The sequence below is a fragment of the Merops nubicus genome, unplaced genomic scaffold (assembly GCF_000691845.1).
Source record: "Merops nubicus isolate BGI_N331 unplaced genomic scaffold, ASM69184v1 scaffold35949, whole genome shotgun sequence".
In the NCBI taxonomy this organism is placed as follows: domain Eukaryota; kingdom Metazoa; phylum Chordata; class Aves; order Coraciiformes; family Meropidae; genus Merops; species Merops nubicus.
In genome coordinates, this window is record NW_008633624.1 from 1,928 (window position 1) to 23,272 (window position 21,345).

The following is a 21,345-nucleotide window of genomic DNA, read 5'->3' on the forward strand; positions in this document are numbered from 1 at the left end:
ACAGTCTGACAGAGCGTGGTCATGTGCAGCTCTGCAGCGTGGCCCGGGGCTGGCTGGCGTGCTCAGAAGGTGGTGTGGTCTGACAAGCCTGTGCATTCCAGCATCCACTCTCTTTTTATTAAGCTGGAGGCCGAGGCTGTTGATCAAGAAGAATAGTACTTGCTGAAACCTTTTTTTAAAGAAGAAATTATTTTCTAAATTCTATTTCCTTAGCTGACTGGTGTTTTGCAGAGGTTTAGCTCCTACTAAATAACCAGTCCTCTGATTAACATTCAGGGATGGCTCTGCTACATTTTCTGAGCTCAGAGGTATTCAGCCTATGCAAGCTGTAACTTTGTAATTTTTAGCAGCATTCTTCCTTTTTATTTTGGGCTAGTTTTTTTTTCTGTTTTTTTTTTTTTTTTTTTTTTAAGGATCTGTAATGCTCAATGAGAAATGAACATGGCCTTTCCATACATCTGGTGACTTGAACTCTTTGCAAATGAGGTCTGGCTGACTGGAATCATGCAGATTTTTAAGTTGTGTTTGGGCTTTTTTTGCACTGGTACCTATCTTCAGATGCCAGCAGCTGAGAACTATGGAGTTCTGTATAGTCTTTGTACATGCCTTTTGCACAGGTCTTCTATTCTGAAGAACTTGCAGGTAGTACATCTTCAAAACAATTAGTTTAAATAACTTCTACCTGAAAGCATTTAATAGATTATTACCTGGTGAAGTTGAATTTCCTCTTCATGCTGTAGCAGGAAGGGAGAGGAAGGGCCATTAACAGCAGAGTTATGCAGAGGTAGCAAGTTTGAGGCATTCTGATGCCCAGATTCCCTTGGTTGGGTGTGCAGGAATGAGTTTCTTATGTTTTTTTTTTGTCTGAAGCACTGTGAAAAATGCTTCCCTGCAACAGGGCATGATCAGGGTGCAAAAAATCATTTAAGGAATACCTGGATGAAGTGCTGCTCAAAGCACTTGGAGGAATGTTTCATGGAGCATTTTGGCAAAAGGTACAACTTGAGAAAGGTCTGTGTCCTTCCTGCTGGAAGTGGAACAAGCCTATTTTGGATGGCAGTACAGAACAATGGCCCTGGCTCCTCTGTTTGGTTTGGGCTTCTGTTAAACTGTGGCCATGATAACATAAGCTTTATAGCACCAAACCCCAGTCTGATTGTCAAAGTAGTCCAAATTCCACTGCTGTGCAGCACGGAGTGATGAATGGCAGTGGTGTTAAGCGTGATGTGCAAGTGGGATTCAGCAGAGCAGTTTAGAGCACTGTTCTGAGTACTTGTTAATTGGCAGTATGTGCTTATTTCTGGATCTTTCCTTAGCAAATGCAAGCCTGTAAACTTGCTTTCAGTTATCACTCTTTTATGACCTCTCAGAACTGACCACAGTTCAGAAGCTACTGTTGGAGAGTTTGCTGAGGGCAAGGAGGAAGGAGGGGACAAAATCCTCAACCCTGTACTGCTACAGGAAGCATGTTGAATCTTGGAGTGACTGCAGTGTGCTTGATCAGCTCTGCAGGGAGAGTACTGAGGTGGACAGTCAAGATGGATGGTACTAAGTTATCTGCTGAGAAAATATCCTGAAGCTAAAAATGCTGTGGATGGTTAAAATACTGTTATCTTACTTTGTACCTGGGATGACTGCATTCAAAGATCTTGCTGTCTTTGTTTGTCATAGGTGTGGGCAAGAGCAGTTTGCTGTTGCGTTTTGCAGATAATACATTCTCAGGTGAGTGTTTTGTTTACTTCAACAAGTGAAACGGTCAAGGTCTGCTCCAGTGCTGCTGGTTGGCAAGGAGCTGTTCTTCTGCATTCACCCACAGAGAGCTGTGCTAGGAACGCATGATGCTTCTGCCACTGCTTCTCTTGGCATGAGCCTGTACAAACCATCCTGTCTGATCTTCACTTGCAGCTGAAAGTCCCACAGTATTTAAACAGTAACATGGTTCCAGAAATAGCTTGGGTTTTTTAGCTTATGCTCTGTGCAGACTTCCCACTGGCCATTTGGTATTTAGATTGATTGAATCTTGTGGCTAAACCACTCAATTTGTGATGTAACAAATGTATTGGGAGGAAACTCTTAGAGTGTGTTCAAATGAAGTGATTGCAGAAGCATTTTGAGCAAAGCGTTGTCTCAAGATTTTCCCATGTGAAGTGCTTGCACAGTTACTGTTCATTTCTTGAGATATTTGAGTGTGTACTCTTGACCACCAATGTGGTAGAAGAGTAATTTTATTTTGTAAGATTGACTTTTAAATTTTAAGAGTGGTGTGGGAAATGTGGCTTTATGTCTAGGAAAAGAAGCAATTAGCTGCAGATAAAAATATGCAGATCAGCATGAAATCAGTATTTTAAATGATAAGCATATTGGGGGAACATTGTGCTCCTGTCCAGTCTGAGAGCTGCTGTCTGCGAGTGTGCTTTGGGACATCCAGGATAAACAAGACTTAGGTTCTCATTTATCCATGCTTTCCCTTCAGGCAGCTACATCACCACAATTGGAGTGGATTTCAAAATCCGGACAGTGGAGATCAATGGAGAGAAGGTGAAGCTGCAGATCTGGGACACAGCCGGCCAGGAGCGCTTCCGGACCATCACCTCAACGTGAGTACAGCTGGGCTCTGTGAGCTGCAGCTTTGGCCATGGGCCTTGTAGATTAGAGTTATGGCTTAGGTGTGTTAATGTTGCAGTGGATTAACTAACGATGGCTTTGTGGCACTTACAGTGGGACTTATTTCAGCTGTTTTAGAACCAAAATCAGCAGTAGTGATGTTGTGGCTACGTTGGAGACTGGGATTTCAGATTACTCAACTCTTCTGTGCTTTTCCATGAAGGTCTTATTCCTCTGCTGCTGGTTTCCAAATGGTAAAATGGGAGTTTTTTCACTGATCTGCATATAGGAGAAAACCTGTCTCTGAAGCCTGTCTGAGAAGGTCATCCTCTGAACGTGTTGCAGCAGTGCAGAGTGCAAACCCTCTGTCAGCATCGTGTAACTGATGAATAGCTTTGAAATCAAAGAGTAGGATTTCCGATAGTTAGTTTTCTGTCAGAACAAGTGGGTATGAGCAGCTATCTTGGTGCGGGGTTCTGCTGAAGCAGCTGCCCATGTGAAGTTAACCTTTTCCTTGGTTTGAGTTCGGTCCCGTGCTCATTGTCCTTTCGAACGGCGTGTGCACAGCTTTTCCTGTTCCTGGAGAAACCACACCCAGAGCTGCAGCGCTGGGAACTGAGGATAAAATGTGTTTGTAAACTGGTTGCAGCAAAGGTGGCACTGCTCACCGTGCCACTAGGGGAAGAGGCAAAAAGACACTTGGAAACGGAACTTGTGTTTCCTTTGGGTATTAACAAAACATAATTCTTGTAAGACCTAGGTGTTTCATTTGGTCTGTCATGACTGACTTCTCTTTTGGGCCCTGTTTGGGAGGAGAATTGTTTTCAGCTGAGGTACTGCTTAACTTACTCAGACATAAAAATAACAAGATCAGTTACATCTGTGTTGTGTCTAAACAGCTAGAAATGCCAAAGTTGAGCCTGCTGAGTGCTCCGCCCCTTTCCTCCGCGCTTCTGTACGGATATTACTGGAGTACTTCCATTGTTCCTTAAGTGTTTAGCTTGAAAAAAACCTGGGTTGTCTCTTGTAGGGTTCCTGTGTGTGACATCACTTCTTGTTTCGGGTCGGCAGGAAGCGGTGAGGGGGAGGCAGCAGTGCAGGGCTGCAGCTCCCATCAGCTGTGCTCGCAGGCCAGTTGCCGAGTGCCCCGCTTTGTGCTGAGTCAGCAAATGGCCTTCCTGTTTTCAGATTCCCTGACACCACTCGGAGCTGCGTTAATGAGCGTTGGGTCGTGGGGCTGATGCCAGCCAGCTCAGAAAGCCGTGGTGTCCGGCGGGGAGTACCAGGGAAGGAGGCTTCCTTTTCTCAGAGGGAACAGCTCGGATTGCACTTTGTGTAGTGTGTTGTCTTTTTTTTCCTTTGATTAACATTTAAAATAGATAAGCTGGAATGGTTCAAGGGCATTTCTGCCATGATCTATTTGAACTCTGCTACTGCTTCCCTCTCCATAGTTTCTTACCAAAGTGAGGTATGTTTTACTCTGAGGAAAGCAAAGCCCCCAGTTTTCCTGCTTAAACTCTGGTAAAGTAGTTGCAGAATCTTCCATGGTGAGGAAAGAAAGATTTGAATTTTGTGCAGCTTTGTGCATTTGAAGCGTTGAGGAAAACACGTTGGGAATGCTGGTTACGTTGTCATGAGGGCTCCTCTTACTGTTGGGCCAGCTAGCTGTGACTGTCTAACGTTCACTGCTATTTTTCAAGAGATGCTCTGGGCCTAAACATATCACCTGTAGAAACAGGAGATAACCAGATCTGGATTTTAGAATTTTTTTGTTTGTTTTTATTGGCAAAGAAGTCCTGTAACTGATTTGCTTATCTATAGCTGAGTGACAAATTGAGTTACCATGCTAGTGCTTAGGAAAGGGCTTGGCTACCATATCAGGGGTGGAGTGCAGGTGCACTCTCATGCAGAGTCTTTGTCTAGTCTGTGACTAGACTGAGGTTAAGAACACAAAAAGGTGTTCTTCAGTGTTACTGGAGGCCAGGAAGTCCCTTTATAGTTGAAGGTAGTGTTTAGATTGATGTTGAGCCAGGCCTGGCATGCAAGCCTGAAATTAGAGCCCATCTGGTAATAATAGGTTGGAAGTACTGCCATGTAGAGCTAGAATTGTAAAATGGTAGAGGTGATGGGAAGTTAACAGTGGAAAATTGGGAAACATTAAAAGGTTGTTCTATTTTCATTTTACTTGACTACAGCTACAGGAACTGGAGAGCAGAATAAAACTGCTGAGGAACAGAAATGAAATTGACCTGGAGAATTCTACAGAAATTTAGGAAAACTAATCTAGATTGAATTTCAGACTGGGAAGTAAAACAGACAGCAGGTGCTTTCACTGTCTATGAAATGTGGAAAGTACTGGGGTACCTGGTGCCTTGTGGGAGGAGAGGCCAAGCTGTGTGAATTTGGTTGGCATGGAATGTCATTCGAGCCCTAAATTTGGTGTCAGTTCACCTGAGATGTGACATGCCAGGACTTGGCTGTATTAACAGGACCATTCAGATGCATAGAGAGCCAGTTCCTGTACTTGATGGGCTCCTGTTGGTATGACTGCTTTGCCCTGATTCAGGAGTGTGGTGGTAGGGTGTAACTGTTAGTAGTTGTCAGATGCTAGCTCAGGGTGAGTAGTGGGAGCAGAGGGACTTCCTGCCGTGCGTTTGTGTGGAATGGCCTGCTCAAGAGAGGGATAAGATTTGTGACGTGATAGAATTGCTGCGCCTTGTAAACTAGATGTGATGGCCCAAAGACTAGCGAGCTGACCTGTGACAATAGATGTCCTTCAAGGAACCTGGAAAAAAGAGGAGTATGAAAATGGGTTATTAGAAGTCTCTGGAATTAGTTCGCATTCTAGAGGACTGAAAAACAAGGAAACGTACACTACAAACCAGTGAAATATTACCAAAGATGTTGGATTTAACCAAGGACTTCTCATTTAAGCTAGCCAGTGACATTTTTTTGCTGGAACTGATGCAGGCAGTAATAAGTCTCTTCTAAGTCTGATTGGCTACCAACATGCTTCGTGAAACCAGTTATACTTACCCCAGTGCTAATCTTGGGAAGCATTTACTGGTGGAAATCTGAGAACTTTGTTATTGGTATCTTGTAGCAGGGAGTTGAATGGCAATGTGTTCCCTTCTGCTTAGAAGGGTGGTCTTCAGAGATGTGAGGGGAGAATGCAGGTGGCTGAAGGATGTGAGGAGTTTGGTTAACCACCTGTAAAGATTTTCTGTATCAAGTGTGCAGTGTTAGGTAACGTTTCAAAGGTAGTAAGCTTATGTTTTTAAGGTTCTTTAAATATAATTCTAGAGGTAGAACAAGCGACTCTCTTTATTTTGACTTAAATGTTATCGATATTAAGCTTTTTCCACACGAAGTGAAATGTAATCCCTTTAGATCTAACTTTTCCAACCGTATGAAAGGTAGTTGGCTACTACTAAACATCGAAGGGCTTATAGAGGTCAGGTTTGGTTGGCTTAGCAGGATACTTTCATGGACACTCTAAATGTGAATAACTTCTTTTTTTTTTTTTTTTTTTTTTCTTCATGAAAGTTTTTGTTGCTAGGAGTAGTGGCAGGTACTACCTTTTGAGGTTTGTGGGGTACATGGTGGAGTGCACCTACCATATAGAGGTCAGCTAGCATCAGCCATTTAGCCCTTGAATGGGAGGCTGAGATTGAGAACTTCATTTCTCTTCTGCTCTCATTTCTGTAGTCTCCATCTTCCCTAAAATGTGGATGGGAAGAAGATAAGGCATTCTTTTCCTAGTGTCAAAGCCTCAACTACCTCTTGGTTGCCAAAAGCACAAAATTTACACCTACTCCTCCCTGAATGCCAAAAGCCCCATCTGTTCTCTACTTGCCAAAGCCTACAACTTGTTATAAAAGCACTTCTGCACTGCATCATTCTGAAATCTGAAGTATGGGGTAGGATAAATCAGATTTTGTTTTCTGGTACTGTCCTGCACTTCAGGTTGGAGAATCTTTGCTGTACTTGTTAAGCCTAAAATGTTATCTAGGACACAAGGCTGTACCTAACAAATGCTATAGAATAGCATGACTAGCTTTTTGAGAAAAAAATTGTGTGTTATGGGGCTTAAGAGTTAGAGAATAAAAGGTAGTTGTGGTCTTATCTCTTGGGCTGTAACGTCAGCCAGTGGAGAAAAGGACAATTTAGTGTAGATGAAGGGTTGGCAACCTTTCTAGAACAACGTGCCAGACAATTTTCTCTTCTAAAAATAGAAGTAGTATATGCTGGTAGGAGCTCAGCAGGAGTAAGGGGTTGCTGTCTTGCACAAAGGAAGGTATTTGTGATGAGGTGGTTGGCAGTGTTAGTGCTCTGTGGCAGGAGCTCCCAGCTCCTGCAGAGCTTTGAATGCCACAGTGGCCTGTGCATGGTCCAGCCACGGGCCTCATCCCCGGGGGCGAACGGCGACTGTGCCCACGGCACGTCAGGAGGGGGATCTGTATGAGCAGGGTGCATGGTGTTCCACCCCACCAACAGCTTCTGCTTTGCTCAGAGGAAAACCGAGGTGTGGGCAGGGCAGGAGCAGCAGGATGCTCCACTGGGTCCTCTGCTTTGGATGACTGGGGTACCAGGCGTGGTTTGCTGGTGTGCAGAGCAGGATGGAGCAGCTCTGTGTAGGTGTAGCTGAACCACTCTGTTTCTCTAAGGGCTGAGTGTTGTCTGTGCAAATGGAATGCTCAGTGTCACAGAGGAAGTGGTAGGTCAGCCTGTGGGCTGCTAAATTAAAAGACTATTAGGTGATATGGAAGAGTTTGAAGATAATTAATGTATTGTTCAGATGCAGGGAAATCTAGTATGTTGTTAGGATGGGAGTTCTTTCCCTTTCTGATGCTATCACAAAAACCAAGACTCGTCAAAACGGATGTGCAGTGCAGGTTGGCATCAGGAGAGGGTGGATTGGTTTTGCAACGTGTGGATTCAGGCTGTGGAATACTTCTTCCTCTAAAGGATCTAAGTTAGGAAATAAAGTTGAGCTTCTAAGGAAGTAATTTACAAATGCAGTGCTGTAGCAAGTTTTAAAGCTATTGAAGGAACTGATTGTGAACGGACTAGAATATTTCAAAGTGCAGGATGTCTTACAGGCTGGGAATAACTAATTCTTACCTGAGCTAGTTCTTGCCAAGGAAAGTGAATGTACAGCATAAATGACTGGTAAAACATGGGATGGAAGAGGATTTGACTGTCTTCTGAAAGTGCCTGAGTGAGGAGTAGGAGAGGGTGCTCCTACTTCTACAGAGTATGTGTTGTATCAGGGAGGAGTATTGATACCAGTGACTGTCACTACAAAGTGGTCATGGGAGGAAGGGAGTGGGGGAAGATGTGTGTGATCTGCATGTGATGCACGCCTGGCTGTGGAAGTCTGTCTTGATGGCTTATAAAGGCTTCTGCTGTAGAAGGGATGATGAGGCTAGAGGTGGGGAAGAAATAGTGACTTGCTCAAGCACATCAGTAGCAACAGCTTTGAGATCTTCTGAAAGGCAGTGCATGTGGATTAGAGTAAAAGGCTTTGAAGTTCAAAGGTATTCTTACTGAGTTGGAGTAAATTATCAAAGAGGACCAGAGTGGTCACAATGGACACCTCTGAAGTGCAGTGGGAGGGAGAGTGCTGCAAGAGTTGCTTGTGGTAAGAGGTCAAGGTCTAGAAATGCTGTCACCATGTAAGAGAAAGTCCTCAATTTTGGTATGTTGGATTCTTGAATTAGTTTTATTAAAAATCTTAATATTGATCGTGAGAAAGAGGTTAAGATGAAAGGAAAAGATTGAAGCTTAACAAAACATAAAAACTGGATGCTGAGAAAGACCTCAGTCTTTTTTTTTTTTATTTTCTGGTTGAAGCTGCCTAGTTTGCAGTAGGGAAAATACCTGGTGGGCCTGTGAAAGTGGCTGAGATCTGAAACGGTGGAGTTTGGGGATTTTTTTATATGGCATATCTCACAGGGGTCATACTGTCTCCCTTCAGTAGATTCATGCAGGTGATAATTTTGGAACCTGAATTCAGATATTTTTCTTGCCTATCAGAATTGCTCGTCATCTTTTAAAGGTGCTGGTTGCCCCAAGACTAATGGAATAAGCTGAATTGAGGCTGATTTTTAATGGCTCAAGGTAGCAGAGCGCATTGAACGCACATATGGAGTCGATCTGTTGAGTAGGAAGGTGTGATCAGAACAAGTCCCTCAACAAGGCAAATTTTTGTGAGCTCAAGAGAACTGTGACTGAGAGTTGAGTATATTTGGAGATCTGCTGAAATGTTAGTCTGTAAGTGATCTTTCACAGATAACAAAATGACTGCAAAAACTTTGTGGCTTGTACAACGTGAAGGTTCACATCCCAGTGGGATCTGAGAAGGTACTGGGGGTACTGCTACCTTTTGTTCACGTAGCTGGAAGACTATTCATCTTTGAGGGCCTGACAGCCTGAACAAGGAGGTAAACCAGCAGCTTTTGGTCTTCAAAACCTACGTGTGCAGACAGAATGAGCAGAGAACTCTCTAGGTCTAGAGGAGTAGCATGTGATCTAGCTGTTGTAAAAGGATGAGATGATTCCCTGTGGAAAGCAAATGGGGGGCACCTGATTGCTGTAACTTGTGGATTTATTATGAATCTTGTAGAAGCCAAGTGAAAGTGCTGAGGGGGTGACACAGAGCTTAGGTTAACAGTTACTGTCTTTTCCTGCTCCACAGGTATTACAGAGGAACACATGGAGTCATTGTTGTCTACGATGTAACAAGTGCAGAATCTTTTGTGAATGTAAAACGATGGTTGCATGAAATAAATCAAAATTGTGATGATGTCTGCAGGATACTAGGTAAGTTTCTAACTGGAGAGTCACAACATCTTATCGGATCAGCTGACCTGCTGAAGTACCAAACTGACTTTTGGGTTTCTCTTTCCTTTTTCAGTGGGGAATAAGAATGATGACCCAGAGCGAAAAGTGGTAGAAACAGAAGATGCCTATAAATTTGCTGGGCAGATGGAGATCCAATTGTTTGAGACCAGCGCCAAAGAAAATATTAATGTGGAAGAGGTAATATAGTATGCAGAAGAGTATAGATAAAATGATTTGGGGATAATGGTTTGGGAAAAAAATAACAATTACATCCTTCCGCTGAGGAAGAAAGATAAAATGCTTTGTACAAGTTGCAAGTAGGTAAAATGTCAAGAAGAGACATCCAGCCGTGTTTGGAAGAGTTGGGGGAGCCAAGTGAAGGAGTTCATGTTTCATTTTCACTGGCTTTAGAGTGCTAACGTATGAGGCGTGGTCTCAGGAGGGACTTGTCACAAGGAAGCACGCTTCTAGGAAATAGGATTGTCCAGTCTCCACTCCTGGCCTCAACTGCTGAACAGACTTGTTTTATTTCCTGGTTTGGGAAGGGGATAGGGGTGTTATTGACTTAGCTTGGGAGTGGGCTGGGAAGGCACTGGGTTTCCACTGGGTCTGTAGTGGATTGGGGAAGATCTCTGAACTGTTCTTGAAATATCTAGAGAAGTGGAGTGGCTTCCCAAGAAAAGTATCCCAGCAAAAGCTAGCCTGAGTTCCTGGGTGGTCTGAATTTGCTTGTTTCTCTTGCAGATGTTTAATTGCATTACAGAGCTAGTTCTGCGAGCGAAGAAAGAAAACTTAGCAAAGCAGCAACAGCAGCAACAGAATGATGTGGTGAAGCTAACGAAGAACAGTAAAAGGAAGAAGCGGTGCTGCTAATGCAGAGACTCTGCTCTCAGACAGATCAGCCCCTCCAGCTAGACTCGGGCAATTCCACTGGGGCAGGCTTTGGGAGGACTTTCTCAGTTTTGTGCCGTTATTTAAAGATTATTTTTTCTCCATGTTTTCTATCAAGAGGCGCTGGCACCTTACCACTTCAGTGCCAAGAAGGTATCAGATGGAATCTTGCCCCCCTCTCCTCCCCTGCTCATTCCAGTGCGCCTTGTAGACAAGAAGGACGTTGCCTACCAAGTGGACTAATTAACCCAAGAGTTTGTATATAATGTATATTGCTTTAACCAGCCTCGCCTCCCCATTGTTGCTTTGGCTCATGCCTTCTTAATGTCAACCAATCATGGACTGCAGAGTTCATCTTTTTAAAGAAATAGTACAAAGTTCTTAATTCAAGTTGGCCCCAGGCTGGCAGCTACTGCTTCCTGGGGCCTCCAGCTTCATTTCTGTTGGGCTCCGGGCTGGCAACTGGTGCCCCTGGGGCCTATGGCTTCACCTGGGGTTCCAGGCTTTTACTGGGGCTTGGGATTTGTTTTTCTAGGTACCAGGATTGCAGGTGTTGCTGCTGGAGCCTGGGGTCTTGCTTCAGCAGCCCCTGGGCTGGCAGCTGGTGTTGCTGCTGGGGCCTCAGATTTCAGTTTGCCATGGTCCAGGTTTGTGGCTGGGTCTTTGGGTTTCACCTTCTTGTGCCACAGCCCAGCTGTGCCTGTGCTCTCCTTTAGTTTGTATCAAGATACTGGAAAACAAACTGGCCTGCAGAGGTGGGGTTTATTTGGATAAAACTTAAAAAAAAAAAAAGGAAAAAAAAAAAAGGGCAAGTTTAACTCCTTTGACCTCTGCTTCTGGTTCTGCCAGGGTCCTAAGTGAGGGTCCATTTTGTTTGAGAACAAGAAAAAATGTGTGATTCTGCCAAAACCCCCAAACTTCTCGTCGTTGCCCTGTCCACAGATGGGCGATCTGAACTCGAATGTGAATTTTGGTGGCAAAACTATTGTTTTTTGAGAGAGAAAAGGCATGAAAATGAACCAAGCTGTTCTGGATTGATGTCTGAATCTGAAAGCTGCTGCAGGATCATTCCCAGGATCCTTTTGTTAGGAAGAGGGGGGACTGCTGTTTAACCTAAAGAAATGGGAAACTTGCTTGCTTGGGTTATGTGGTGGTGGAGGATCACCCTTGGAAACAAATGGGTCTTGCTGTGCTCAGCAACATTTTCCTGGCCCTTGTGGCCTTTCTAGGAAAGCGAGGGCTCAGTTCACCAGCCTGACTAGATGTAGTTAAAGGTGGAGAGTGTTATGTGTGTGTAACTAAAATATGATATGTCTGGGCTGAAAGTACATGCTCAGCACCTGAATAATTGCTTAAATAATAATAAAAAAAATTTTCCTTAAAATGACTAAAAGGCATGGAGAATATGACTTCCTTTAAGACCTTGAAGGTGGTCATACTCTGTCAGTAAGTGGCCCTATGGAATCACTGGCCTTAGTTTGGTAGGATGTGGTTCACCAGTGTCCATGAGCTTTGGATCAGCCCACTTGTCGCCCTTCCTCCCCCTCCCCCAGGAGAGGCTAAATTTTAGTCACTTACTTTGCCTGCATCTTTTTAGAATTTACGGGTTGTGGTAAGAGCCCTAATCATACAATCACATCACAATCACGTTGAGGACTTTTTAAAAAGTGCAAACAATGAATGTGTAACACATGGATTCTTTCGTTTAATCAGTTCAGGTGCTGGGAGTATGTATCCAGCTGCCTTCACCCGTCTCTTCTTCACATATCTTTCATTGGTAACCCAAGACTAAGAATGAGCTGGGATGATATTGCTAGTGTGAGCTCTGATAACTGTAAGACTTGAGCGGCTGTGGGAAGTGGCAGCTGAAGTTCCACCAGTCCCTCCTGTCTGCTTTCTGACGTGGAACGTGCCGGGTGCCCGAGGCAGGCGCTGGTCAGCTCTGGAAGCCTTCCTGGTGAGGTGACCCTGGCCCGTGGTGGTGCCACGTTGGGGTTAAGGGGCGCAGCTGCGTTACTTTGGCACTCCTGTGGTAGCGCGTGCGCAGATCTAGGAGGGAGTAACTTCATACAGGCAGAAGTAAAGAAAAATGTCTGAATTTACTGGAAATGATGCAATAAATTGAGGAAATGGTGCACCCAAGCCTGGAGTGTTCTCTTGCGTGGAAAGATTGGTCCTCTTTGAGTCCAGGTTTTTGTGGCCACAGTTTGAACTCTGCCAATCCAGGTGTCCGACTTCCTGGCTTGAAGCAGGACCTTTCAGTTGGTTTTTCCTAGAGCTGGCTGTAGAGGAGCAGTTACCTCTCTGCTCTTGCCACTGACTATTCAATTGGAAGGGGTGGGGACTGTGTCTCTAGTGGTGCTGATGTGAAGTTTCCTAAATGTTGAGCAATGGAATGTCTAACTGGTTTGCTAGGATTATTTCTGTAATGGAAGTTTCTAATTCTGCTTTTTAAATAATTTTAAAAAAATAAAAATAAAGGTTACAAGATGCCAAATCTTTTTTTGAGGCTCTGTTTCCTCTGCCGTCCAGCATCTGGAGGTGGAGGGTGGCAAGCCAGGGGTGACTTCTTCTGTATGTAGTGTTTTTTTTTTTCCTGGGAAGGGGGTATTAGCAAAACCACAGTCAATGCTTTCAAATATTTAGTTGCTATTCTAGTTTTAAATGTGAATGAAAGAGTAAGCTGGAACTGATAACTTTTTTTCTGCATGAAAGTGAGATGCTCATGATTTTGTTATAATCTTCTGTCATTCTGTTCAACAAGCGCTGAGCAAGCTTTGAAAGCTTCTCTTCAAAGGCAGCAGAGGTCAGACCCTGAGCTGATTAAAAACCTCTGGAGTCTCTGCTTGCTTTCCCAGGATATGAACATGTGTGGTTTTGGGTAGGAGCGATGTAGATGGCTCTGTGCTCATTGCCCTGTGTTCACTTCCCCTGCCTGCCCTTGGCACACCCGTGGTTGAAGGCAAGTCCTTGCTTCTGGAGAAGCTTGATGGCAACTTGCTGTGGGGAGGTGCCTTTTCTTCTGTCTGTGCTGTTCTAGTACGACTGTGTAGAGGGGAATCCTGAGGACATGTAGATGGCCTGAACTGCAGCTGGTGCAAGCTGGAGGTGTTTCATTGTCCATCTGTATTTTGTGTCTAGACTCATTAAAGTTGGAATACCCTCCCCATATAAAGGCCAGTAAATGATGCAAACGGCTGGAAAGTGGAGAAGATTTACAAGCTCACCTTTCTGTTTTCTTGTGCAGCAGAGGATGACAAATGCTTCAAATGTCCTTTCTCCAGGACAGTTCTCTTCTGAGAGAACACATGCAAGTGCGTTACGTGGCTGAATTTCTTGGGATGATGAAATACTGAAGGTGCTGTTGGATGTTAAGTGAGCTTGTTCTGCAGCTGGGCCAGATAAGCAGTGAAGAGAGCTGAGACGGTATCGTATAAATGATTTGTTTTATTCTGAAGAGAACTATTTACAAAAGAAGTAGAGCATTGTTTTTACTAAAAATATGCTTTTATAGATTTTTTTTTAATAATATGTATCTTATAAAAACCATACGTTTATTTACATTACTGCTACATACAAAAATTACAGCACTGTGGTATATGTACATATCTATAGGTACATTCTTTCTGCTTGTCCCTGCTGTGTGCTTTTCCCCTCTCAATCTAAGGGAATCGTTGCTGCAGCACCCAGACACTTCCTTTCTTGGCTTTTTGGTTAAAACAATCTTGCTTTTTATAGCCGAGTGGGGAGTAGAGAGTTTGCATGGTGTAGAGGCATATCTGGAATTTACCATCCCAAGTAGGACAAGTGCATGCAGCTATCCAGTCCTCGTGCATGCAGCACTGCCTGTAACCTCACTTCTCACTTCTCTGTGCAAAATCATTCCACTGTCGTCATTTGATCTGTTGTTCATCTCCACAGCAAGCTGCTGAACTAAGTTTGGATTAAGATAAAGTGCTAGTGACTTGCCTTTCGTTTAGATTTACTGGTTTCCAGTCGTTTCCCCTGCAGAGTTTACTGAAGGGAGAGCAATCCCTTTTCCTCACGCTAGCCTAACAAACATTTGCCCAAAGTCACCGGTTACTTCACTGTGGTAAAGTTCTTTTTAAACTTAATCTCAGCAGGCATCTCTTCTCTGTGCAATATTTGAACAGTGACTGTGCAGCACTACTGTTAATTTACCATTATCTCAAAACCAAGGGTGAGTGTTGTATTTAGAGCTGCTGATGCCACTCCTTAAGTCTGCTCTGGGAGCCCGAGTACCTGCTGGATTAATGTGCTTCCTCCATCTCGTGCACTGGAGCTGATGTTTCCTTTAGGCCATGTGTGCCCTGGAAGTATCAAGTATCCCAAGTGGAGTGTCTTCTAACCCAGCACTGCAAGGATGATTCCAGGTTCCTGGCTGTGACAGGATGGAGATGAGTGTTTTAACGACAGCTCAAGGTGAAATAGTTTGGACCATATTAAAACAACATGACAAATGATGAATAGGAAGGACTGCACTGATGAGGGGTTTTTTTTTCAAGACAAAACAACAAAACCTAGCTGCTATGTTAAGGCAGTTTCTGTTCCTGTTGAGTAGCAGCTCAGCACAAGGAGGTCTCCTTTGGTGTGTTGTCCAGTTCATTAAACCCAATTCTCTTGTATTTCTGGGTTTAGTAGTGCAACTAAGTCTCTAGGGTTAAGGGGCTAGTTTTAAGAAACCATGCCAAACTGGCACCTTGGAACACACTGACTTTCCTCTTGCAATCTCTTCCATCAATGGTATTAAGTAAATAAAATTGCAATGGGATCAAGGTAGGTTCCTCCTTAAATGAAGAGATGGACCGTGCCTTTCAATTGCCTACCCCTGCAACCAAATGAGTCACTTTCAGCAAACATGTAGCAGAAGGCACCTTTCTTCATCTCATTACTGCATCTTCACTGGATAGCTTAAGGCCCTTGCCTTGGGATTGCATCCATCTATCCATCCATCCTCACAGGGACAGAGTCCCACACAGTTGCTGGGCACGTGGCTTGGAGAGAGCTGTTTGGGGCTGGGGAATGACAGCTGACAGCAAAACAAATGGCCCATGAGGACCAAGATGTTCACGTGGCTCTGCCCCAGAGAGCAGAGCATGGTATTCAAGCTGTAAGACAGGCGTGCACAGGTATCACCGGCATCCTGAACCCACGCCTGAAGCTGGAGGTGTCAAAGTTTCCATGAGTGCACAGGGGCGTGGCTGAGTCCTGGCAGCAGGAGGTGCTGAGTGGGTGCCGTGTGTCTCTGCCCCTTCCAGAGTCACGGCACAGGTGAGACGGGAGGGGGAGGATTTGCCATCCTGGGGCTGCACCTGGCACTGCGCCGAGTCCCTTGTCCTCGCACAAGCAGGATCTTGGCAGCCAAGCGTTGCCTAGAAAGGAGAGGCCAAGGTTCAGTTCCCTTCCCTGCCCCTGAGACTCCAGCCTCCTTTCCCTGTCAGCAGCATCAAGCTGTATTGGTGGTGCTTTACCAAAATACACCCTGGAGCAGGATCTGCAGCCCAAGTTTCGTTGCTTTCAGGTGGAAATGGATTTTACCACTCAGCTTTTTGCTATTGTTCTCCATCCCAAAGAGTACTCTGCTCCTCACAACATGGAGCTACCTCAGTGCAAGATGATTCTGTACCAGTGTGGTAGTTTCATGCTAACAAGGAAATATGGAAATGCTCAAATCTTTGTAGGCAGAAAGGATATTTGTTCTGAGGTATTATGGATGTTCTATCCCATAGGTAAGTTGAATAATTAAAAAAACCCTAAACAAAAACCAAAATAAAAAACAAGCCACCAACCTCTTACCTGCTTCTTAGAAGAAGGTATTTGATACCTAATTCTAGCAGAGAGGTTGTTACTGTAAATAGTGAGCAGAGACAGCAGCTCCCTGTAGGATGGTGTTTTAGCACCTGGGTTGCTGAGCAGGGCAGGCAAGGACTGTGTACCCAGCTCCCTCTCCTGTGGGACAGTGTAGGTGGCAGCCTCTTTAAAGCAACAGGGAAGTTTTAGGGCTTGTGGGTATTGTGAGCTGGGAGAAAGTGTGAAAATTGCATGACGGCAGCAGGACATCTCTGGACTTAGGCTGGTGTTCCTCGCTGGTTTATGATGGTAGACTGTCTTAAAGAGAAGAGCTGTAAGGTGCCCATCCAGCGCCCAGGGAAGGTCCCTACTAACTATTGCAGGATTTCCAGCACCACCGTGTGCATATACCAAATAAGCTATGTTCCTTCTCCTTGATCAAGTCATGCTTACAGCAAAGCAGGCTCTGCCCATCTTCCATAAAGGATTCACCTGCTTGCCAAGGGGCTGAGTGATAAATGACCCACAGGCAGGGATAAATAATCACCATTTTCGTCAGGCCATAGCTGATGTTACTGTGTGGGGCAGAGTAAGCTGCAGAATTTCCAGAGCTCTGTAGACACACTAATTGCCTTTGGCTTTAGTACAGGTAGATGCCTGCATGCTTTCTGAGGATCATCAGCCAGCCCAGCATCAAAGACCTACTAACATCATTACAGGTAGGCTTTCAGTGAATCATAAGCTAGACTTTTGGGGGCCTATCCAATTAAAATGACAGGTTTCTTGTTCTGGTTGGGTGGGGCACATGGCTTTAGGGAAAGGTGTGTGACTTGCTGAAGCCCCACAACTACCTTTGGCCATTGGAGGGACAGTAGGTGCCCCAGGATGAAACATCCACAACTCTCATCCAGTTTGCAATCAGTTATAGATAGTTGGTCTCCTGGGGATAAGTCCTTAACATTCTGTGTCACTACAGACTCTGCAACTCTTATCTCTGTAAGAGGAGGGAGCGAGAGAAAACAGTAACATCAGCAATCTTACAAGTGCCCTGATCCACGAGGAGCCTGGACGGGATCCCAGCGAGGGGAGGGAGAGGAGCTGCACAGAGCTGCAGGGGAGATGGTGCCCAGGCAGGATCTGCAGTGAGGGCTCAGCTTCCACCACAGAGGAGGCTACACTTGTCCAAACACGGCAGCACTGGGGCCAGGGCGACTCCAGACTCAGCTGGATGGATGAAGCTGCTGGGGCCAGAGGGCGGAAGGACTCCCCTCTGCTCTCTTGGTGTGACTCCCCTCTCCTCTCTTGCCTTCAGCCCTCTTCTTCGTCCTGTGCTCCTTCAACGGCAGCTCTCAATTCCCTGCTCTGCTTTGTCTTGGGGCTGCTTATTTCCTTCTCCAGCACGAGAATGCTTTTAAGACAATCAGATTACTCTTCACAGCAGAAACTGGACTGTGTCAAAGCGACTAAAATATACCCTGAAGTTTATCACTTCACTTAAAGAATAAGAAAAGTTTCTTTCTATTAGTATCACATTGTCAGTTTGCAAATCTCCAGTTCATGTAAACATTTGGTTCAGACCAGGTGCGGTGTAAATAGTGCAGAGTCTCAAGGGTTAACTCCTTTGCCCCCTTCTTTTTTCCGTAGTGGATCAGAGCTGGGTCCATCAGCAAGCTGGGCAGCTGCCCCACTCCCCATCTTGAAGCAGGATTTGTTGGAGAGGTTTCTCTTTTTCAAATCAATTTTTCTTGAAAAAGGAAAAGAGGCGGCTCCCTTCTGCGCCAGCGGGCTCGTCGCCCTGCTGCTCCGGCCTGAGCACGGGGGGCCTGGCACTCCGCTTGGCGCCGTAGCCACTGGAGAAGGAATAAGCAAGCTGGCTCCATTCCTTCGGGTGTTTGTCCATCAGCTGCTGGTCAATGACCCTGTGCATGTCATCCTGCGGCAGAGAGAGCAGAGGCTCGTTAGGGGCAGCGGGTGCTCAGAGTGCGCTCGCGCAGGGACGCGGCTGAAATGGGGGTGAAACGTGCTGTGATGAGATGGATGAGGGGTGACAAGAGTGGGGACAGGTCTGGCTCCCCACCTGGCAGCAGGCTCAGCCTTACTACCTGCTGTCAAGCTTTCTGGCAAGCGAGGAAGGCAAACCCACAGTTCCGAGGGAGAACTGCCCAGGTGGTCTCACAGAGGAGCATTGTGCCTGCCTGGGACTCTGCAGCACCCCTGAACTCTTTCTCTGCTGTCTGCAGCTGGCAGATGTCCCCTTTAGGGGAAGAAAGAAATAAAAAAGAACAAATGCAGCTGAAAGTGAATTGCAGAGAAAGTAAGGATGGCTGTCCTGAGCAGGTCTTTGTGCTTGCCAAGTGGAGCAGACAGGTAGGTGTGAGAGAGCTGCCTGCACAGCCACTGCTAATGGGGCTTCTTCAGGGCAGGTGCCACCAGGGGCCGAGGGGCTGGGGCCAGGCATGGGCCCACCAGACCCCTTGTGGGTTTTGCACCAGACTTACCAAAGAGAACTCTGCTCATCCCTTAGAGCCGCTCCTTCCCCTGGCACCAGCAGAGGAGTGGGAGCTCTGACTGACAGCTTGGCCTGAACAACTGCCCTGTGGTTTTTTCCATGTACCAGAAACTCCCTGGCTTCATCTGTGTCTGCAGCACTGGGAAATTGCTCTACACAAAATAATTAGTCAGTTCTGTTGTTGCTAATGTGTTCCTTGAAAACCTGGCTATCTGTTCCACAAATCTGAAACCTTCAGATCCATTATTTCTGCTGTAATTGCATATTTAAACCGTGGCTTAGTGAAAACATGTACCCAAAATATCCCCACAGGATAAATCAACTGTTCTCCAGACCCGATTAGGATTAAGGGCAGTATCTGGTGAGAACAAGGACACTCTGGAAGGGCTGTAGTGGTGGAAGTGCCATTCACTTGGCACCTCGTGCAGGGCAGTCCATCAGGGCAACACTGAGATGGAAGGGAAGGTGTTCCTGTCACCCAGTGGATGCTCCAGCTACTCTGTAGCTTGACATGGAATTAAAACCATCCAGTTTGGGCTAGAAACTTGAATGATGGCTAATCTTGTGTTGCAGCATTTTCTGCAGGGAAAAAGGTTGATAGCCATGGCCTGAACCTGAATTTCGTATGGGGACTTTCCAAGGGGGAGTAGGAGGGTGCAGAGCTATGTGGACTGGGGAAGCTTTGGATCTTTTTAGAGCAGGGCTAGAAAGAGGAAAGGCAGAGGGAGAGTTGACGAGGTTAAGGTGAACATCAGCATTAAGGTGAAACAGGTTTCCAGAGGTGAAGCTGCCATGTGAAAAAGTGGACACTTGGATCAGCACTTGGATTTTTAAGGCACCTCAGCTAGAAGATGAAGTAGACACCCAGGCTCCAGCACGGCAGATCTGTGTCCTTGGTTAACCACATAACAAGGGGTGAGTATGATCTTTATATATATACAGAAAGATATTATATATATAAATGCAGTATGCAGTATTGAGAGTCAGGTATGTGGTGTTGTGTCTGGGTCCCTGTCTGTGTGATGTGTGAATCAGAGAGCACAGCACTTGGCTGTGAAGATTCGGGAGAGATGTACACTGGGGCAGAGCTGTGGTCCCTGCCTTGGCACTGGGCAGGGGCACAGGAGTATCGGGATGCAGAGGGAGGACAAACACCAGTGGTACCATCTGATAAAGTGGTCCCATAAAGCTGGAGAACATGATACTGGTGTGCTCTGGGCGTTCCAGAAAGGAGTTTCTGCTCTGTGCAGAAGGGGTGAGGCTGAAGGAGGCACAAATGGCATATATCCTCTTTGTGAGCTGGAGCTGGGCTCCCTTGTGTGAGATGAAGTTTGGAGCTGCCCAAGGCAACCTTGGAAGCTGGTGGCTGTGGCCATGCAGGCTGCAGCTCTCAGCTGGCATTGCAGCATCTTCTAACCTAATGGTGCCCCTGTCACCACTGCACTGAAGCCACTGAGCTCTCATTCCAGAGAAGCAGCCCTCTTCACTTCCAGGTTTGCTCCATATTCCTTCCCTACTTCCAGTAACACCCCTCCTGCCCCCAGTCAGATGATGAATACCAGTGGGGGTCAGGTTAGGCGTGGGTGTGCTGCACATCCACTCCTGTGCTAGGCTCAGATGTGCAGGATTTGCTTGTGGTGTATTTTATAGCCTGCTTTTATGTGCTTACAGAAAACTGTGATCTTCTTGATGGTCCTTGGTAAAGTCCAGACTAGAAGTGTGCAAGAGCAAAAAAAAAAAAAAATACCCTCCAGCTGAAGCAGAGAATCAGAGAATCTCATCCCATTTTCTCAGGAACATTCAGCTTTATGAAAGCAGTCCCCAAAATACATAAATTACCTGAGTCATTTTGTGCCTCTGTCTGGTGACATCAGGTGCTTGGAAACTACTTTGCTACTGCGTTAATAATGATGGGTCATTTATCTGAGACAACTTTCTGCAGTGTTAGTGGGCCTGATTCCCCACCTCAGGGAGCTGATGGGAGCAGGGTTGGGGCTGCTGTGTTGCTGCAATTGGATGACAGTGTGAAGTGAGAAAGCAAATGCCTGTTGTTAAAACCCTAAACTGGGGATATTCCAGCACTGAATACTGAGTGTATTAGTAAGTAGGTCTCAGTTTATAGCACCCATCCAAACTGAAGCAGAATCTGGACACAGACAGCTCCTCTGCAGAGCACTGAATGTCACTTAGTACATAACGAGGCTCAGAAGTCAAATCCCACTCTGTATTTCAAGAAGTTTTCCAGATACTAGCTATGCCTAATCCAGAGGATTAATGACATGTGTGCCTCAGCCTGGCTTTCCCCGTGGTGACCTGGGGGGGGGTACACCCTCACCATGGGGTGTCAGATGCTGCCCCTCGTGCCCCAGCCTCGTGTGTGTTGTGCAGAATACTGGTGGGTGATGGGAGACTCCCCAGTGGCCTCTCTTGCCAGGTGATGGTGAGGACAGAGACGGATGTGGGTGATGGTGGCAGCGAATGGAGCAGGCGAGGAGATGGTGGGTGCTTGGCAAGGGTGTGGGGAGCTCACCTCAAAGGCAGGAGGGGTGTACGACTAAAGCTGTTGGTACAGGAACTGAGAAAGGCCACTAGATCAGAAACCAAAGGAGCCATATAGTAAAAAGCCCTGAGGAAGCAAACTGTAAGCAGGAAAAAGAAAAGAAAGAAAAAAGAGAAACGAAAAC

The 21,345-nt window shown here is 45.8% G+C and overlaps 2 protein-coding genes across 2 annotated transcripts in view; one reads left to right on the top strand and one right to left on the bottom strand.

Annotated features, from left to right (window-relative positions):
• Positions 1-1,370: 1,370 nt before the first annotated feature.
• On the top strand, positions 1,371-10,625 carry RAB35 (RAB35, member RAS oncogene family; the record flags this gene model as incomplete). Its single annotated transcript, XM_008948323.1, has 6 exons — positions 1,371-1,449; positions 1,647-1,722; positions 2,474-2,597; positions 9,305-9,429; positions 9,524-9,648; positions 10,195-10,625. Coding segments are annotated over 6 exons (658 nt in total), but the record flags the coding sequence as incomplete, so codon positions are not given.
• A 7,262-nt stretch (positions 10,626-17,887) lies between these two features.
• CCDC64 (coiled-coil domain containing 64) overlaps positions 17,888-21,345 on the bottom strand; it is a gene marked incomplete at its 5' end in the record, with an annotated part of 45,745 nt that continues 42,287 nt past the window's right edge. Inside the window, one exon of the mRNA XM_008948324.1 lies at positions 17,888-18,085. Within this exon, the coding sequence (XP_008946572.1) occupies positions 17,888-18,085 (198 nt within the window). The remainder of the gene's footprint in view (positions 18,086-21,345) is intronic.